This window comes from Rhincodon typus, chromosome 9, assembly GCF_021869965.1.
Source record: "Rhincodon typus isolate 14 chromosome 9, sRhiTyp1.1, whole genome shotgun sequence".
In the NCBI taxonomy this organism is placed as follows: domain Eukaryota; kingdom Metazoa; phylum Chordata; class Chondrichthyes; order Orectolobiformes; family Rhincodontidae; genus Rhincodon; species Rhincodon typus.
The window spans coordinates 91,944,155-91,963,265 of record NC_063340.1 but is presented as its reverse complement, the minus strand read 5'-3'; the positions used below and the strand labels follow the sequence as shown (position 1 = coordinate 91,963,265).

Sequence of the window (19,111 nt, the reverse complement as noted above, 5' to 3'; positions counted from 1 at the left end):
GAAGGGTCTAGGCCCGAAACGTCAGCCTTCCTGCTCCTCTGATGCTGCTTGGCCTGCTGTGTTCATCCAGCTCTATACTTCATTTACTGATTTACTTACATTGCTACTCATAATCTAAACACATATCTTTACCGCTAGGTACTGCTTTTCTTGTGTGTGTGTGTCTAAGTCTGAGAGAGCATATGTGTTTGAGAATGTGTACCTTGTTCCCCTGGGGGATAGTTGAAGTGAATAATTTGGATGCATTAAGGAAGAGACATGTGAGGGAGAATGGAGTAGAGGGGTACGTTGGTATTTAAATGAGGAAAGATGGGAGGAGGGTCGAGTAGGGCTTAAAGACCTGCACAGATTAGTTGGCTGAATGGCTTGTTTCTGTGCTGTACCTTGTGTGTTATGCTATGTATGTGATGTTCCAAGTGCTACAATTCAATCTTGCATCCCCATTCTCTCCTTTGCCCCAGTCAGTGTCAACAGCCTTGCTCATAATTGGCTATTTTTCTCTCTTCAGTACTCGGTTGCCGCTTCATCATCACCGACGCTGATGAATATGTTTACAAATACCTGCAAGCAAATGCTGCAGAATTTCCAAGTGAGGTTCTCAACTCATTCCAGCAGAAAGCTCAGGAAAGGAAGGCACAAATGGTCCAGGAGTCTCTGGAGACTCAACAGAAGGAGATGGATCAGAAAGCTCGGTCAGTCATCCTTTTGTTTTCATTTCCAGTTTAATTTTGTCCTGTTGACTCTGACATATAGCCCTGCAGCTGCAGCACTGTAAATGGCCACCAGTCTTTCCACCAAGTTGGGAAACCTGACCGTACTCAGCTGTCACACATCAAATCAGCTCAACGCACAGATTCCAATCATTGTGTCTGAACACCCTGAACTGATCTGTCTCATTGGCAGAACGAGATTGGTTAGCTGGCCTTCAGATAATTGGCCCCAGCCAAGATCTCACTCAAGCAGACAGACCTGACCTGCAGGCTAAAACTCCATTTAAGGTTGGAATATAATAACCCCCAAGGTTCCAAGGGCAATAAGTGCATTCTGAAGAAGGTTCACTGAACCTGAAATGTTAGCTGCTTTTTCTCCATGGATGCTGCCAGACCTGCTGAGTTTCTCCAATTTTTTTTGTTGCAATAAATGTGGGACCAGCCAGCGATGACCACATCCAGTGAAAGAATAAAAAGTTCTCAGTACATGGGAGTCTCTACATGTGGCTGTGCTCCCCTCTTACTGTAAGCTTCTCAAATGCTGCTGGTAACAACATCCCTTTCCACATCAGTGATTAACCCCCTCAATGCACATAAACAAAACTCGCTCCCCCCCCTCCACCTCACAAGTGTAAATCATCCACCCACCCACCCCACCCCACCCCTCACCATCTGTGGTCAAAGTCTAACTGCTTGACTTCAGTGAAAAGATTAAGGGAAAATTGAAAATCAGAGTAATATAGCAAGAAACGTAAAAACAGATCCAAAATCTATTCCATTTCATTCTCCCAATTTCTCAGGCTCCATCTCCGTCTCATCTGCTTTGATGATGCCACCTTCCACAAGGGAGCATCAGAATTGTCCACCTTTTCCCTAAACTGAGGATTCCCTGCTACTGTGGTCAATAGGGTCATTAGCCATGTCTGACCCATTTCCTGCACTTCTCTTCCCTCCCACAACACCAATAGGGTCCCCCCAGCCCTGATTTTCCACCCTACCAGCATCTACATTCAAAGGATCATAAGCTGCCATTTCTGCCATCTCCAGCAGGATGCCACCACCAGACAAATATTGCCCTCCCTTGTCAGCATTTCACAAGGACCATTCCCTCCAGGACACCCCAGTCCACTGCTCCTTCACTCCCAACACCCCCTCCCACAGCCCAATGGCACCTTCACCTACAATCACAGAAGATACAACACCTACCTAGTTACCTGCTCCCTCCTCACTCCTCACTGTCCAATACTTCACACCCCTTGCAGGTGAAGCAGCACTTTACCTGCATTTCACACAATCTAGTCTACTGCATTCACTGCTCACAATGTGGTCTCCTTTATAATGGGGAGATGAAGCTCAGACTGAGTGACTGCTTCACAGAACACCTATGTTCTGTCTGTAAAGAGGACCCTGAGCTTCCAGTTGCCTGCCACTTCATTAGCACCCTGTTCCCTGGCCAACATCTCTATCGCAGGCCTGCTGCAGTGCTCCGGTGAAGCTCAGTGCAAGCTGGAAGAACAGCATCTCATTTTCTACTTGAGGACCCTGCAGCCTTCAGGATTCAATATGGAGTTCAACAACTTTAGAACCTGAACACTTCCTTTCATGTCCATTACCCACTCCAACACATCAGGCCCTGACAATGACATGGGCTGCTTTCAGCACAACCAACCCATTTGCACCGACTCATGGTCCCCATTATCATCTGTTCTTTCTCCCTGGCTTACTATCAGCCATCCCTTTCTCTCCTGTCATTGTCTGTCTGTGGGCTCCACCTCCATCTGTCTGCTCACACCTCCCTGACCTCTCCCTCAGCATATATACCACCTTTTCATAGCTATCATCAGTTCAGAAGGACTAGATTCGAAATATTAACTATGTTTTCACTCTACAGATGCTGCCAGACCTCATGAGTTTCTCCAGCACTTTCAGCTATTGCTTTGTAAAAAGGAAATGATTAGAAAGGACAAAAATGGACTTATTATAGGCAGTAACGCAAAACATACCATTGGGAAAATGGAAATGGCAGAGAAACTGAGTTATTTATTTTTAGAGATAGTGGGAACTGCAGATGCTGGAGAATCTGAGATAACAAGGTGTACAGCTGGATGAACACAGCAGGCCAAGCAGCATCAGAGGAGCAGGAAAGCTGACCTTTCGGGCCAAGACCCTTCTGAAGAAGGGTCTAGGCCCGAAACGTCAGCTTTCCTGCTCGGCCTTCTGTGTTCATCCAGCTCTACATCTTATTTATTTTTATCTGTTTTCACTGAGGATGCAAAAAGAAACTCCTGGAAATACTTAGAGTCATGGGACTAGCAAGAATGAGAAAGTGAAATATATTAGTGACAGTAAAAAGAATAGTACTTTCGAAACTAATGGAACTTAAAGAAGATAAATCCCCTGGATCTGATGCCTTACATTCCCAGAGTGTTGAAACAGGTGGCTCACCTTTCAGAATTGTACAGAATCTGGTTGGTAGCTGCAGACTGGAAGCTGGTAAATGAGTCACACTATTTAATAGAGGAAATAGAAAATGTGGAACTACTGACTGGACAGTCTGACAGCAATAATAGGGAAAATGCTGGAATCTCTGTTAAAGAATTTTATAATAAAACACTTCGAAAAATGATGATAGGATTGGGCAGCGCCAATATGGATTTATGAAAGAGAAACCTGCTTAAAAAACCTGTTGAAGCTTTTTGAATATCTAATCAGGGGAATAGATAAAGGGGAAAAGGTGGAATGTGGTATGTTTAGAATTCAGAAAGGTTTTGATAGGGTCCTACACAAGAGGTTTAGTTATCTCAGTACAGTCTCAGAATAAGAGGGAAACAATTGAGGACTGGGATAAAGAACATAGTCTGAAGTTGGTATATCTTTGTGGAATTCTCCACCTCAGGGGTCTGTGATGGTTCAATCACTGAGTAGATTCAAGTCAAAGATCAACAGATTTTGAAGATATCAAGGGATACAGGAATATCAAAATTAGAGGACATGAGACTAGAGGGAATATATTGTCAGGAAATAAGAACTGGTCAATCGACAGAAAACAGAGGAGGAATGAATGGGTTTTTCTCGGGTTGGAAGGCTGTGACTAGTAGGGTACTGCACAGATCAGTGCGGGGGCTCCAGCTATTCACTATCAATGATTTGGATATGGGAATTAAATGTAATATTTTCAAGTTTGCAGATGACACAAAACTAAATGACAGAGTGAGTTATGAAGTGGATGCAAAAACATTTCAAGGGGATTTTGGAGTAAGAAGGCAAGAGCACAGAAAAACCCATCTGGTTCACTAATGTACTCTAGGGAAGGAAACCTTTACCTGGTCTGGTCTATATGTAACTCCAGATCCTCAGCAGTGTGGTTGGCTCCTAACCACCCTCCAAAATGACCTAGCAGTTCAAGGGTAACAGTGAAGGGCAACAAATACTGGCCTTGCTATCGAAGCCCACACCTTATACAAGAATGAAAAAAAAATGTGAAGTTATCCACTTTGGTAGGAAAAACAGCATGGGAAGTGTTGAAATTGTAAGGGACTTGCATGTCCTTGTTCATAAGTCACTGAAAATTAACATATAGGTGAAACAAGCAATTTGAAAGGCAAATAGCATGTTGGCCTTCATCATAAAGGGATTTCAGTCCAAGAGTAAAGTTGTCTTGCTGAAGTTGTATAGAGCTTCGGTGACACCTCATCTGGAGCACTGTGTGCAGATTCCTTCTCCAGATCTAAGGAAGGCTGTATGTGTCATTGAGGCAATAGAAGATCATCAGGTTAATCCTTGGCTGTGTTTGTTGGAAATCAGTCATCTCAGCTCCAGGACATCCTCAGGGTAGTGTCCTAGGCCCAACCATCTTCAGCTGCTTTATCAATGACCTTCCCTCCATCATAAGGTCAGAAGTGGGGATGTTGCTGATGATTGCACAATGTTCAGCACCATTCAGGGGAAGCGATGGCCTAGTGGTATTATCGCTGGACGATTAATCCAGACACGCAGGTAATGTCCTGGGGACCCAGGTTTGAATCCCACTACAGCAGATGGTGGAATTTGAATTCAATAAAAATATCTGGAATTAAGAATCTAATGATGACCTTGAATCCATTGCCGATTGTCAGGAAAAACCCATCTGATTCACTAATGTTCTTTATGTGGTTGACTCTTAACTGCCCTGGACAATTAGGGATGGGCGATAAATGCTGCCTAACCAGTGACGCCCTCATCCTGTTAATGAATAAAGATTCACGATTCCTCAGACAGTCCATGCCCAAATGCAGCAAAATCTGGACAATATCCAGGTTGGAGCTGAAAAGTGACAAATAACAATCAGGCCTCACAAGTGCCAGGCAAAGACCATCTCCAAAATGAGAGAATCTATTCATCATCCTTTTGACATTCAATGGCATTACTGTGTTGTTGAAACCTCCCACAATAAATATCCTGGGTGTTACTACTGACCAGAAACTGAACTGGAGTAGCCATATAATTATTGTGGCTACAAGAGTAGGACAAAGACTAGCAATGTTACAGCATGTAACACTCCTCCTAACTCCCCAAAACCTGTCCATCTACAAGGCATGAGTCAGGAGTGTGATGGAACACTCTCTACTTATCTGGATGTGACTCCAACCAAACTCAAGAAGCTTGACACCTTCCAGGACAAAGAAATCTGCTTGATTGGCACCATATCCACAAACATCCACTCCCTCCACCACTACTGCACAGCAGTGTACTAGCAACAAGATACAATGGAGAATTTTGCCAAATGTCCTTAGACAACACCTTCCAAACCTGTGACTACTTCCATCTAGAAGGACAAGGGCAGCAGATACACGGGGACACCATCTCCTGCAAGTTCCCCTCCAAGCCACTCCCCATCCTGCTTTGGAAATATATCATTGGGTCCTTCACTGTCACTGGGTCAAAATCTTGGAACTCCCTAACAGCATTGTGGGTCTACAACACACAGACTGTGGCGGTTCAAGAAGACAGCTCACCACCACCTCCTTAACGGCAACTAGGCCTGGGCAATAAATGCTGATCCAGTCAGCAACACCCACATTCCATGAAAGAATAGATAATCATGGAACCAAACTGAGAATGAGCTTTTGTTCTCTAAAGTTTAGAAGGATGAGAGGTGATCTCATCTTAAAACACAAAATCCTAACAGGAATCAACAGGGTAGATGCTAGTAGAATGTTACCCCTGGCTAAGTGGGAGTATAGTCTCAGAGTAGAGGGAAACCATTCAGGAGTGGGATAAGGAAAACCGTCTTCATTCTGAAGTTGGCACATCTTTGGCATTCTCTACCTCAGGGGTCTGTGATGGCTCAATCACTGAGTAGATTCAAGACAAAGATCAATAGATATTGAAAACATCAAGGAATAAGGAGAATGCACAGGAAACTGACATTATGATAAATGAGTTTATATAGTGGGGATGCGGGCTCAAGGGGGTGAATGATCTATTCCTGCTGCTGTTCCATATTTTCCTACGTAATTTTGTTCTTTTTTGTTTCTCTAGCTCTGTGTCATTTGGTGATCCGGTACTTGCTCCTGCCGAGATCAGCAGTGAGGACTATGTAATGATACCATCAGAATGCAGACAGTTCCTTGACCCTAGTCCATCAAAAGCACAGTTCCAGGAGGATATCCAGACACATCAATACAAGAGAGATATCTGCCCACCACTGAACCAGGGAGATATCCGCCCACCACAGATCCAGGGAGATATCTGCCCACCACAGATCCAGGGAGATATCTGCCCACCTCAATATCAAGCAGATATCTATATGCCACAGAACCAAGGCGATGCTTGCCCACCACAGAATCAGGGAGATATCCGCACACCTCAATACCAGACAGATATCCGCATACCACAGAACCAGGGAGATATCCACATACCTCAATACCAGACAGATATCTGTGCACCTCAACACCAAGGAGGTATCTGCCCATCACAATCCAAGGCAGATATCCACACACCTCAGTGTGTTCCCAATGGACTTCAAGATCAAAGTACATATAAGAATTATAACTGTTGATGTTGAAAAGGGGAACAATGATCTTTGTAATTGGGAACATAATGCAAACTGAATAAAATAATATTTGAAACATTTCCAGCAGACTGTTAGATAATGATCTGATTATACCTCAGTGAGTGACACATCTCAGCTCCTGTGGGGTCCAGCTAACGCAGTGACAGCACCCTCCTCTCAAACTGTCAGACACCTAACCTGCCCACTGCAGGGCTCCCAATCTCTGCTTGAGGGACTGTAAGTAACATTGACACCTGCCCAGGTGACACCTTCCCACAATATGTCACATACAAGTCTGAATGTTCAAAGATACATAGAACACAAAAACATATCATGTTCAATTTGCACATTTATTTACAGTCATGCTTGTGACTTACATGACTGCAGCACTACTGCAAGGTCAGTAAGGGTCACGATGATATCATCCATCAATCACTGCTGCGCGTGGGGAACTGTAGGTAGGGCAGATAAACACTATATGTCAGGCAGGCTCACCTGGAACCAGGCACTGGGACACCCCCCACTGCACTGGGCGCTGGGACACCCCGCATCGGGGCTGACAGAGGCCCCAAAGATCACTAGCAGTTGCTGAGGTACAGGCTGACATGTGTCCAATGCACTTTACACCAATCCAAGTTGTCAAGAGACACAGGTTAATCCCATCAACCACAAAGATGGTGCTGAACCCATACTCTGAGCAGGGAGGGACAGGGCCCCATCTCCAATTTACACTGACTGAGCTGATCTCATCCAGCGTGTGGATAAGAGTTAGGATTGAGGACAGATTGGGGCTGGTGGGATTAAGTCAGACTTTGATCCTGGGAAGGGTGTGGGAAATGGGAGAGATTTGGATAAAATGTGATAATCATGTGGGGAGAACAATTTGCTGATACCTTCACTGGAAAATGGACACAAGAAGTAGGGGGTGGAGCTGTGCTTAAGGGAAGAATAGGGAAAAAGAAACAATAATTGAAGGTACAATATTGTTCCCCGGGGCAGGGTGATATGATCTGAAAGATTCCCCAGCCCTGTTTGATCCAGTTTAGGGTGACTTAGATTTGCGAGTCCGAGGTGAGGTGCCATTCTCTGATTTGATCAAACCGTTCTCATGGTGACCTAGGAGAGAGAGAAACGTGGAGTTACTGAAAGACCATGGCCAGAAACCCTCTGACCCCAATCCTCACCCAAACCCTCATTCTCCCATTCTGACTGCAGAACGCCACCTGTCCCCAAACCCTCCCTCAATCCCCGATATTCCCAAACTGAGCCCGAGTTCCATTTGACCTTGACCGACTCCCAACCTGAACTTCCTGACCCCCCCATCTGACCTGTGATACCAAAACCCCATCAGACACACGCCTGCCCCACACCCCCGCACTGACCTAGTTCCCTGCGTACGACCCGGCCTCGCATTGCCATTGCGCCTACAATCTTCCTACGAGATGCCTGCTCCGCTTGAAACTCTCTCCATCGTCGCAGCTGGAAGTTAATGAATCGCCACATCATCCAGGCCTGGGTGCTGCATACAGTTACGAGGATACAGAGCCTGGGTGACAGAGAGAGACTAGTGAGCACAGCAAGAGACCGCACTGCTCAGGAGGACATCATTGAACACATCCACCTTGTGCTGGGAAAATGGAGAGGGGGAGTGACAGGCAGCAAATCAGAAAGGCAGGAACATCACCCACCTTAGTCCATAAAGCAGGACAAATCCAACCCAGCCAATCACTGCCCCATCAGTCTACTCTCAATCATCAGGAAAGTGATGGAAGGTGTCATCAACAGCGCTATCAAGCAGCACCTGCTCAGCAATAACCTGCTCAGTGACGCCCAGTTTGGGTTCTGCCAGGGCCACTCAGCTCCTGATCTCATTACAGCCTTGGTTCAAACATGGACAAAAGAGCTGAGGTCCAGAGGTGAGGTGACTGTGAGAGTGACAGCCCTTGACATCAAGGCAGCAGTTGACCGAGTGTGGCATCAATGCAACCTGGGGAAAGAGGAATCAATGGGAATAGGGAGAAACTTTCTGGTCGTTGAAGTCATTCCTGAAGCATAGAAAGATGGCTGTGGCTGGAGGTCAGTCATCTCAGGTCCGGGACATCTCTGCAGGAGTTCCTCAGCATAGTGTCCTAAGCCCAACCATCTTCAGCTGTTTCAATGACGTTCCCTCGATCACAAGGTTAAAAGTAGGGATGATTTTATAACCATTCACAACTCTTCAGAGAGTCATACATACCATGTCCAATATCAGGGTCTGGGCTAAAGAGGAACAAGTAACATTTGCACCACACAAATGCCAGGCAATAACCATTTCCTAAAAGAGACAGTCTAACCATTGTCCCTTAATGCCCAATGGCACTATCATCATTGAATCTCCCAATATCAACACACTGAGGATTACCATTTACCAGAAAATGAACTGTACTAGTCAAATAAATAGTAGCTACAAGAGGAGGTGAAATGCTAGAAGTGACTGCCCTTGACATCAACGCCATGACTATCACCTCAAGGCAGGGATGAGCCAGCTCCCTTACCCAATCCCTGCTTGCTTGTCCCTTGTCCAGTGCCCAACTCAGTCTCTCGCTCATCTCGCACACGTTCCCCAACTCTCCTGTGCTCCTCATCACCTCTCTGTCTGTCCCCACCACCTATCATTGGTGGGGCCCAAAATCGGCCTTCACTGCTACTGGTCCCCACTTTGTTTGAAACTCGCCTCCCTGCTTTGCTGCTCTAGAACCTGTTGCAAGGTCGATTTACTGCTGATGACCTGGAGGAGTTAGAACATTTTAACTGAACTCTTTGTGGCAGGAAGCATGCCTAAAGCCAGTCCCACCGTTAGTAAAACTCCGTCAAGTGGGGAAACAAGTTCTTTCCGTGACTCCCCATCCGAGATGGCAGAGAATTGAAGAGCACTTGAAGAACACATCTGCTGACATTGCTCATTCCCACTCACACCTAACTCCCATGGTGGCCTAGCCAATATGTCATACACTCATACAGTATGTAAGAGGCCCTTCAGCCCATCAAGTCTCCAAAGACTACACTAAATCTACACTAGTCCCACTTTCCAGCACTCGGCCTACAACCTCAAATACTGACATTTCAAATACTCATCCAAGTCCTTTTTAAAAGTTTATGAGGACTCCTGCCTCAACTGGCCTCCCAGAAAGTACATTCCAAATTCCCACCACCCTCCGCCTGACCACAAATCCCTTCTGAACCTTTTACCGACCACCTTAACATCATGTCCCGTTGTTACTGACCATTAAACTGATGGATTTAAGTTGCTTTCTATCCCCACTGTCCATGTCCCTCACTCTTTATAGACCTCAGTCAGCTTACACGACATAACAGGCTATAAAGCAAAGTCAAACAGAATCGTGGGCAACAGTACATCTCTATCCAACAAAATTATTGTATTCTACGCTAACTTTGAACAGAAGGTCAATGAAATGATGTCACCTATCCCATCAGGCTCAGATGTACCTGCACCGAGAGAGACCACTACAGATAACAGATCAGCCTTCCTGAGGGTGAACCCACAAAAAGCGACCAGCCAGGATGGAGTCCCTGGCCAGGCACTCTGATCCTGTGTGGACCAGCTGGCAGGAGTATTCGCAGATATCTTTACCCTCTCTTACTACAATCCGATCTCTTACTACAGTACCTTGCATTTATCCAATTTAAGCTCCATCTGCCACTTCTTAGCCCATTGGCTCAATTGATCAAGATCTCTTTGTAATCTTAGATAACCTTCCTCCTGTTGACTATATTACCAATCTTGGTGTCATCTGCAAACTTATTAACCATGCCTCCTAAATTCTCATCCAAATTGTTATTATATATGACAAACAACAATGGACCCAGCACCAATCCCTGTGGAATAATGCCAGTCACAGGCCTTCAGCACGAAAAATAACCACCCACCATCACTCTCTGTCTGCTGCCGTTAAGCCAATTTTGTGTCCAATTGGCAAACTCTCCCTGAATCCCTTGTGATTCAACTTTACCTATCAGTCTACCATGTGAACCTGACGGGAGGCAATGGCCTACTGGCATCATCACTGGACTGCTAATCCAGAGACCCAGGTAATGTTCTGGGGACCTGGGTTCGAATCCCACCATGGCAGATGGCAGAATTTGAATTCAGTAAATATCTGGAAATAAGAGTCTAATGACGACTGTGAATCCATTGTCGATTGCCAGGAAAAACCCATCTGGTTCACCAATGTCCTTTAGGGAAGGAAACTGCCATCCTTACCTGGTCTGGCCTACATGTCACTTCAGAACCAAGACTCTTAACTGCCCTCTGGGCAATAAATGCTGGCCTAGCCAGCCACGCCTTCATCCCTTGAATGAATTTTTTAAAAAAAGTGTCAAAGGCTTTACTAAAGTCCATGTTGACAACATCTACCACTCTGACCTCATCTATCTTTTCGGCCATCTCTTCAAAAAACTCAATCAAGTTTGAGAGACACTATTTCCCCCACACAAGTTGACTATCCATAATCAGCCCTTGCCTCTCCAAATTGATACAAATCCTATCTCTCAGAACCCCCTCCAACAACTCACCAGTCTATAATATCAAGAGTCTCCTTACCGCCTTTCTTAAATAAAGGCCGAACATTAGCCACCCTCCAGTCGTCGTACACCTCACCCACGGTTGTACGTGATACAAATATTTCTGCTAGGGGCCCTGCAATTTCCTCCCTAACTTCCCATAACATCCTGGGATACACATGAGCAAGTCTGGAGAGTTATCCACCTTGATATTTTTTAAGACCTCTAGCACCTCCTCTTCTGTAATATGGAACATTTTCAAGATGTCAATATTTGTTTCCCCAGGTTCCCTAGCCTCCATTTCTTTCTCTACAGTAAAAACTGACATGACATATTTAATTAGTATCTCTCTCATTTCCAGTGGTTCCACACATAGACGACCTCTTTGATCTTTGAGGGACCCTACTGTCTCCCTAGTTGCTCTTTTGCTCCTGATTTACTTGTAGAATCTCTTTGGATTATCCTTAACTTTATCTGCCAAGGCTATCTCTGCCTCCTGATTTTCCTCTTAAGAATTCTCTATACTCCGTATATGCTAACCTTTGCATTTTTGTTATCCTGTTTAATGTCAGGGTAGTTGAAGTCCCCTAATATAACTGTCCTATTATTGTTTTTACGTATTTCAGTGAATTGATTACATACCTGTTCTTCTATTGCCCGTTGACTGTTGGGGGGTCTATAATACATATAATATATAATATAATATATATAATATATTCCTAAACTCTACCCACAAAGCCTCATTTGAAGACCCTTCCATGCCTCGTTACTGCAGTAGCTGACTCCTTTATTAATAATCCAACACTACCTTCTCTTTGACACCCTCCCCTCTATGCATGCAGATTTTATACTGCAGAATGTTGAGTTGCCAGTCCTGCCCCTCCCTGAACCATGCCTCTCAAATGGCAACAACATCCAATTTCACATGGCAAGCCATGCCCTTAATTCATCTTGTCTTCCCTACAATACTCCTAGCATTGAAGTAGAGGCCATCCAGCCTCGCTTTACTCCCTTCAACTTGCTCAGCCTTTATTCATTTTACTAAAGTATGGGTCGTCTTTATGTACTAACACTGTGTCTGGTGAACTATTTTAAATCCCTCCTAAGAGCACTGGCAAACTTATCCACAAGGATATTGGTCCCAATCTGGTTCAGGTGTAGGCCGCCTTGTTTGTACAGATCCAACTTTCCCCAGAAACTGCCTCAGTGATACAGAAACTGCTAGAAAAAACACAGTAAGTCTGGCAGCACACGTGGAGAGAAAGCAGAGTTGACATTTCGGGTCCAATGACCCTTCATCAGAACCTTTCATCCAGGAATTTAAAACCCTGTCTGCTGAATAAATCCTTAAGCCACATATTCATCAGACCTATACTCCTATTTCTGTACTCACTGGCATGTTGCACTGGGAATGATCAGAGATTACAACCTTTGAGATCCTGCTCTTTAGTTTGCTACCTACCTGTAAGAAATCATCCCTCAATCTACCGTTTCTATATTGTTGGTACTGTTGTGTACCACGGTCTCTGTCTTATCACCCTCCCTGTCCAGGATGCCCTGCAGCTGCTCAGTGACACCCCGATCCTGGTACCAGGAAGGCAACACAGCATTCTGGAGTCCCATCTGCAGCTGCACATATGCCTGCATGCTCCTCTAACTATCACCATCGCTCCCACTATGCTATTCCTCTTCTCCTGTATGGTCAGCTTACAAAATGGAAAACCGATTTGAGAGAGAACCTCAGGGGCTCCTGCATTACCTGTGTGATCCTCTTGAACTGCTTGGAGGCCACCCAGTCCCTTCTTTCCTCCAGTCCCTTGAGTTGTGGTGTGACCTTCTCTCTAACATGCTGTCCATGTAACTCCCAGCCTCACTGATACGTCACAGTGTCTCCAGCTGCTGTGTGAGCTCTGAAAGCTGGAGCTCAGGTTTCTACAGTTGGGAGGACTATCTGCCACATGATCATCTGGGATACCGGTAAGATCCATCACTTCTCACACATAACAGATTATACATTCCACTTGCTGACCTCACCTGGCACAATTTAAGCTTCAACTTCCTAGTCTGGATGACAAATCCGGTATTTTACCACAGCACCTTCGCTTTCCCATAGAAATGTCATCCTTTCAAGTCACTCACCATCCTGACTTGGAAATATGTTGCTGTTGCTTCACTGTCGCTGGGTCAAAATCCTGGCATTCCCTCCCTAAGGGCATAGTGGGTCAACCTACAGCACACAGACTGCAGCAGTTCAAGAAGGCAGCTCATCATCACCTTCTCAAGGGCACCTGGGGATGGGCAATAAATACTGGCCCAGACAGTTATATCCACTTCCCAAGAATAAATAAGTCTTTTTTTAAATTCAGGGCATCACTGACAAGGCCTACCATTTACTGCCTGTCCAGGAGTAGAGCGAGGCAAACTGAGGGACAGGCTCGAAACTGGACTCACCGAATAGGAAGGCTGTTGAAGATTCCTTTGTCCATATCAAAGGTCTGATGTTCAACACGGGAGAGTCCAAACCCCACGACCAACACAGTCAGAGTTAAGGTCATTAGACGGGTCATAACAAAGACAACTGCCCAGGCATTAAAACTATTCAAAAAGAGAGAGCAGTGAACAAATGGTCCCATTCCAACATCACAACTTCTGCCCATTTCTGTCTGTTATTCCAATCCGTACCTCAGAGACTTGCAGCTGAAAGCATCGATCAAAATGTAACCCAAACTAAGACATACAGTGCATCCCTGACGGAGCGCCGCGCTGTCGGGGGGTCAGTGCTGACGGGGCGCCGCGCTGTCGGGGGGTCAGTGCTGAGGGGGCGCCGCGCTGTCAGGGGGTCAGTGCTGAGGGGGCGCCGCGCTGTCGGGGGGTCAGTGCTGAGGGGGCGCCGCGCTGTCGGGGGGTCAGTGCTGAGGGGACGATGTAATGAGACAATGATTGATCCTTTCTTCTACATTCCTTCATATCTTTGTACAATTTCCTCCTTGCAACATCTTGGAGCCAAGTGGTACCTTTCTCAGTACCAGACCAACAAATCCTAGCTGTAACACCACTTGCTGAGCTTATACTCACAACTTCTGGTTGTTCTCATGGATGAAGTAGAATAAACGGGCTGTGTGAAACACCAGCTCTGCCACGCTCTGTAACACCAACAGCAGAACTCCCAACCGTGTCAAACTAGAGAGGAGACATAACCAGTTAGTACCGCTTCCACATTCTCAACCTCAGACTGACTGTTGACCCCTCATCCTGCTGACTTGCACTTTGATCCAGAATCAGAGAATTGTTCCAGTTGAGGAGGTAGCCATTCAGCCCATCATGTCTGCACTGAGTCTCTATTGAGCATCTCGCTCAATGCCATTCGCCTCACTTCTCCCTAAGATCCTGCACATTCGTCCTTTTCAGACCCAAACACTGTGTCATAGAGACATAGAGCAATACAGCATGGAAACAGACCCTTCAGTCCAACCTGTCTATGCCAAGCAGATTTCTTAATTTAATCTAGTCCCATTTGCCAGCATTTGGCCCATATCCCTCTAAACCCATCCTATTCATATACCCATCCAGATGCCTTTTAAATGTTATCATTGTACCAGCCTCCACCACTTCCTCTGGCAGCTCATTCCATACATGCACCACCCTCTGTGTGAAAAGGTTGCCCCTTAGGTCCCTCTTAAATCTTTCCCCTTTCACCTTAAACCCATGACCTCTAGTTTTGAACTCCCCCACCTTGGAAAAAGATTTTGGCTATTCACACTATTCAGCCCCCTCATGATTTTATAAACCTCTAAGGTCATCCCTCAATCTCCAACACTCCAGGGAAAATAGCCCCAGACTATTCGGGCTCTCCCTGTAGCTCACACCCTCCAAACCTGGCAATATCCTTGTAAATCTTTTCTGCATCCTTTCAAGTTTAATACCATCTTTCCTATAGCAGGGAGACACATGTTTCCCTCCTGTCACATCAGTGTCCTCTGATTCTCAATCATTCCGAGTGGGAAACATTTTCTCCTTTTTCCTTCTATCAAGACCCTTCATGATTTTGAAAATGTCCATCAAATCTCCACTCAACCTTCTTCTCACCAAAGAAAACAATCTTCTTCAATCTTTCCTCATAACTGAAGCTGCCAATTCCTGGGACCAATTTAGAACATAGAACAGTACAGCACAGTACAGGCCCTTTGGCCCACGATGTTGTGCCAAACTTTTATCCGAAACCCAAGGTCTATCTAACCTCCACCGCTACCTTATACTATCATCCATATGCCTATTTAATAGCCGCTTAAATGCTCCTAATGAGGCTGAATCCACTACCCTCTCCGGCAATGCATTCTACACCCCCATCACTCTCTGAGTAAAGAACCTACCTCTGACGTCTCCCCTATATCTACCTCCACTCACTTTAAAACTATGCCGCCTCGTAATAGCTACCTCCAACCTAGGAAAAAGTCTCTGGCTGTCTACTCTATCTATACCTCTGATCATTTTGTACACCTCTATCAAGTCACTTCTCATCCTTCGTCGTTCTAAAGAGAAAAGCCCTAGCTCTCTCAACCTTTCCTTGTAAGACCTTCCCTCCATTCCAGGCAACATCCCGGTAAATCTCCTCTGCACCTTTTCCGAATCTTTCCTGTAATGAGGCGACCAGAACTGGACACAATACTCCAGATGTGGCGAACCATTTCATAATCCTCTCTCTCTCTCTTCCCACCCCACCCCCCCAAAAAGTGCACTCACATCTTTACTATAATGCGGTGCCCAGAATTGTATAGAACACTCCAGCAAGTGTCTTGAACAAGTTCATTATCACCACCTTGCTCTTGTACTCTATGCCACTACTAATAAAGTCAAGGGCACTGTCTGTATTATTGGCCACCCCTCTACCTGTCCTGTTATCTTCAATGATCTGTGCACAGATAAACCCAGATCCCTCTGCTCCTGCACCCACTTTAAATACTGTACCCTTTCTTTTATACTGCCTCTTTATGTTCTTCCTACAAAAATGAATCACTTCATACTTCTCCCCATGGAACATTATCTGCCACCCATTCACCCACTTCATCCCCTTGTAAATGCCTTTTTAAAATGTTACATTGTCTTTTTCACAGTTTACAGATTCGGCATTGGGATGCAAGGTATGTGATTTATATATACTTTCACACTGCCTGATTTTTGAATTTGAATGAGTGGCATATGGGATTTTTGTGGATCTGAAGCAGTTTAATGATTAACTTGTAAGTGTATCTCTAGCCACGGTGATTTTTTTTTAAACTCAGAGAGAGACATCCTGGAAAGTAATGTGTTCTTGTTTACTTTGGGAGAATTTTACATGCAAACAGTTCAACAAGATGAACAGTTGCGCGTTAGGGTCCAGTTTAGAAGGTGAAGAGTTGATTTTTTTTGATTCAAGGAAATGCCCCATGGCTTGGGGAGAAAAAGGGTTATTTTTAGTTCCAGATTGGGCAGTTCTGCGTGTTTCTTAGCTGAAGCTAAATTTGTAAGCAACTGCCGTTGAGTGAGGGAGAAGATGGTTTAGAATTGTCAAAACCAAATTATTTCAATATAAGGAATTTAGTCAAAGTTCCATACCAAAAGCAATAAGCCTGAAGGGACTTTTGAAGCTGAGAATGCTTAAGTTCAGTTGTATGAAAGGTTCCTGAAGAGGACTTGGATGCTCAACCACTGGGAGGTAAAGCTGGTTAAATTGAGCCTTGTAGGGGTGACAGAGAAGGGAATGCTCTCTGGCGTGAGTCATATAAAGGAGTCCGTTTGGGATTAATGGGACTATGATTTTACCGTGTGTTCCAAAAATCTTTAAACCTGTATTATATGAAAGTAGTTACGTGTTATTACATTTTATCTTAACTTCTTTTGTTGATGAGACATAGAAACAGAAGGAGGTCATTGAGCCCATCAAGTCTGCTCCACCATTCAATAAGATCATGGCTGATCTGATAATTCTCAACTCCATTTTCCTCATAACTCCATAGCCTTCGATTCCTTTACGGATCGAAAATCTGTCCACTTTAGCCTTGAAGATTCTTAATGACCCAGCCTCAACAGCGCAGTGATTCATGCACTAGCAGCCCCAATTCCCTGTGTTCTGAAACCTTCAGCAGTATCTCTCCATGTCTTTCCCCATTTAAATAATATTCAGCTCCTCTATTCCTCCTGCCAAAATACATAACACCAAACTTTCCCACATTATATTCCATCTGCCAAGTTTATACCTACCTACTTAATCAGTCTACGTTCCTTTGCAGACTCTGTCATTCTCACTATTTGCATTCCTAACTACTATTGCGTCATCTGCAAATTTGACAAAAGTACATTTAGGAAGGATTGAGGTGGATACAGGCCAAATACTGCCAAAAGGGACTAAATCAGCTTAGGATATCTGGTCAGTGCAGACAGGTTGAACCAAAGGGTCTGTTTCTATGCTGTATGACCCTATGACTCTAAATCATTAATGCATATTGTAAATAATTGTGACCTCTGCAATGATCCCTTATAATAATTACATCCTTAATAATACCTCTTAATATTTTAAATATGTTTCCAATTACAAATGTTGAGGTAACTGGCCATAGTTACCTTTCTTTTTGGTCTCTTTATAAGCGAATGTGTTATATTGGTGGTTTTCTAATTCTCCTACTATTCCAGAAGCAAAGGATTCCTGGAAGATTACCATCAAGTGCATCCACTATCTCTGTAGCTACTTCCTTTAATATTCTAGGATACTTTCCATCAGGTCCAGGGAACATAGCTACCTTCAGCTCCATGAGTTTACCCTAATCCTTTTCTCCATCTAGTGATAGTCATTGTATTTATTTCCTCATCTGCTTATGCCCTGGACTATTTAGTCATTTTGTAATGCTATTAGTGCCTTCTACCATGAAAACAGAAGGAAGTATTTTATCAAATTTTCAGTCATTTCCTGGCTCCAAATGATTATATCCCAGCTTCATTCTGAGTCATTGCTGCCTCTCTTTTTCTAATTATATGTGTAAAGAAGCTGTTACCGTCACTTTTATATTAATTGTACTCCATAATTCTTTTTTCCCCCCATATTATAGCCTTGGTTATCTTTTATTGGGGAACAAAGAAATGGCAAAGGAACTAACTAGGTACTTTGCATCAATCTTCATGGTGGAAGACACCAGCAACATACCAGAACTTCAAGAGAGTCAGGGGTCAGAGGTGAGTGTAGTGGTCATCACTAAGGAGGAGAAGGAGAAGGAGCTGGGGAAGCTGAAAGGTCTGAAGGTGGATAAATCACCGGGACTAGATGGACTAAACCCCAGTGTTCTGAAGGAGATAGCTGAGGAGATTGTGGAAGTGTTGGTGATGATCTTTCAGGAGTCACAGGTGGGTTAGAAAGGTACCAGAGGACTGGAAAACAGCTAATGTTACACCCCTGTTTCAGAATGGAGGGAGGCAGAAGACAGGAAATTATAGGCCAGTTAGTCTGATCTCAGTTGTTGGTAAGATTTTAGAGCCCATTATTAAAGATGAGATTGTGGAGGACTCAGAAGTGCATGATAAAATAGGACTGAGTCAGCATGCTTTGTCAAGGGGAGGTCATGCCTGATAAATCTGTTAGAATTCTTTCAGGAGGTAATGAGTTAGTTAGACAATGGAGAGCCAGTGCATGTGATCAGTTTGGCTTGACTTTGGTTTTGATGCATTCCATGGGTGGCACGGTGGCTCAGTGATTAGCATTGCTGCTTCTCAGTGCCAGGGACCTGGGCTTGATCCTAGCCTCGGGCGACTGTCTGTGTGGAGTTTGCACATTCTGCCCGTG

The 19,111-nt window shown here is 44.6% G+C and overlaps 2 protein-coding genes across 2 annotated transcripts in view; one reads left to right on the top strand and one right to left on the bottom strand.

Annotated features, from left to right (window-relative positions):
* Positions 1-6,825, top strand: part of efhc1 (EF-hand domain (C-terminal) containing 1) — a 55,993-nt gene extending 49,168 nt beyond the window's left edge. The window contains exons 9-10 of the mRNA XM_048601134.1: positions 509-692; positions 6,231-6,825. Of these exons, the coding sequence (XP_048457091.1) occupies positions 509-692; positions 6,231-6,750 (704 nt within the window). The 3' untranslated portion in view covers positions 6,751-6,825. The remainder of the gene's footprint in view (positions 1-508; positions 693-6,230) is intronic.
* A 250-nt stretch (positions 6,826-7,075) lies between these two features.
* Positions 7,076-19,111, bottom strand: part of tram2 (translocation associated membrane protein 2) — a 29,124-nt gene continuing 17,088 nt past the window's right edge. Inside the window, exons 7-10 of the mRNA XM_048601316.1 lie at positions 14,380-14,484; positions 13,756-13,899; positions 8,127-8,290; positions 7,076-7,860 (exon numbers count right to left, since the gene is read on the bottom strand). Coding sequence (XP_048457273.1) covers positions 7,787-7,860; positions 8,127-8,290; positions 13,756-13,899; positions 14,380-14,484 — 487 coding nt within the window. The 3' untranslated portion in view covers positions 7,076-7,786. The remainder of the gene's footprint in view (positions 7,861-8,126; positions 8,291-13,755; positions 13,900-14,379; positions 14,485-19,111) is intronic.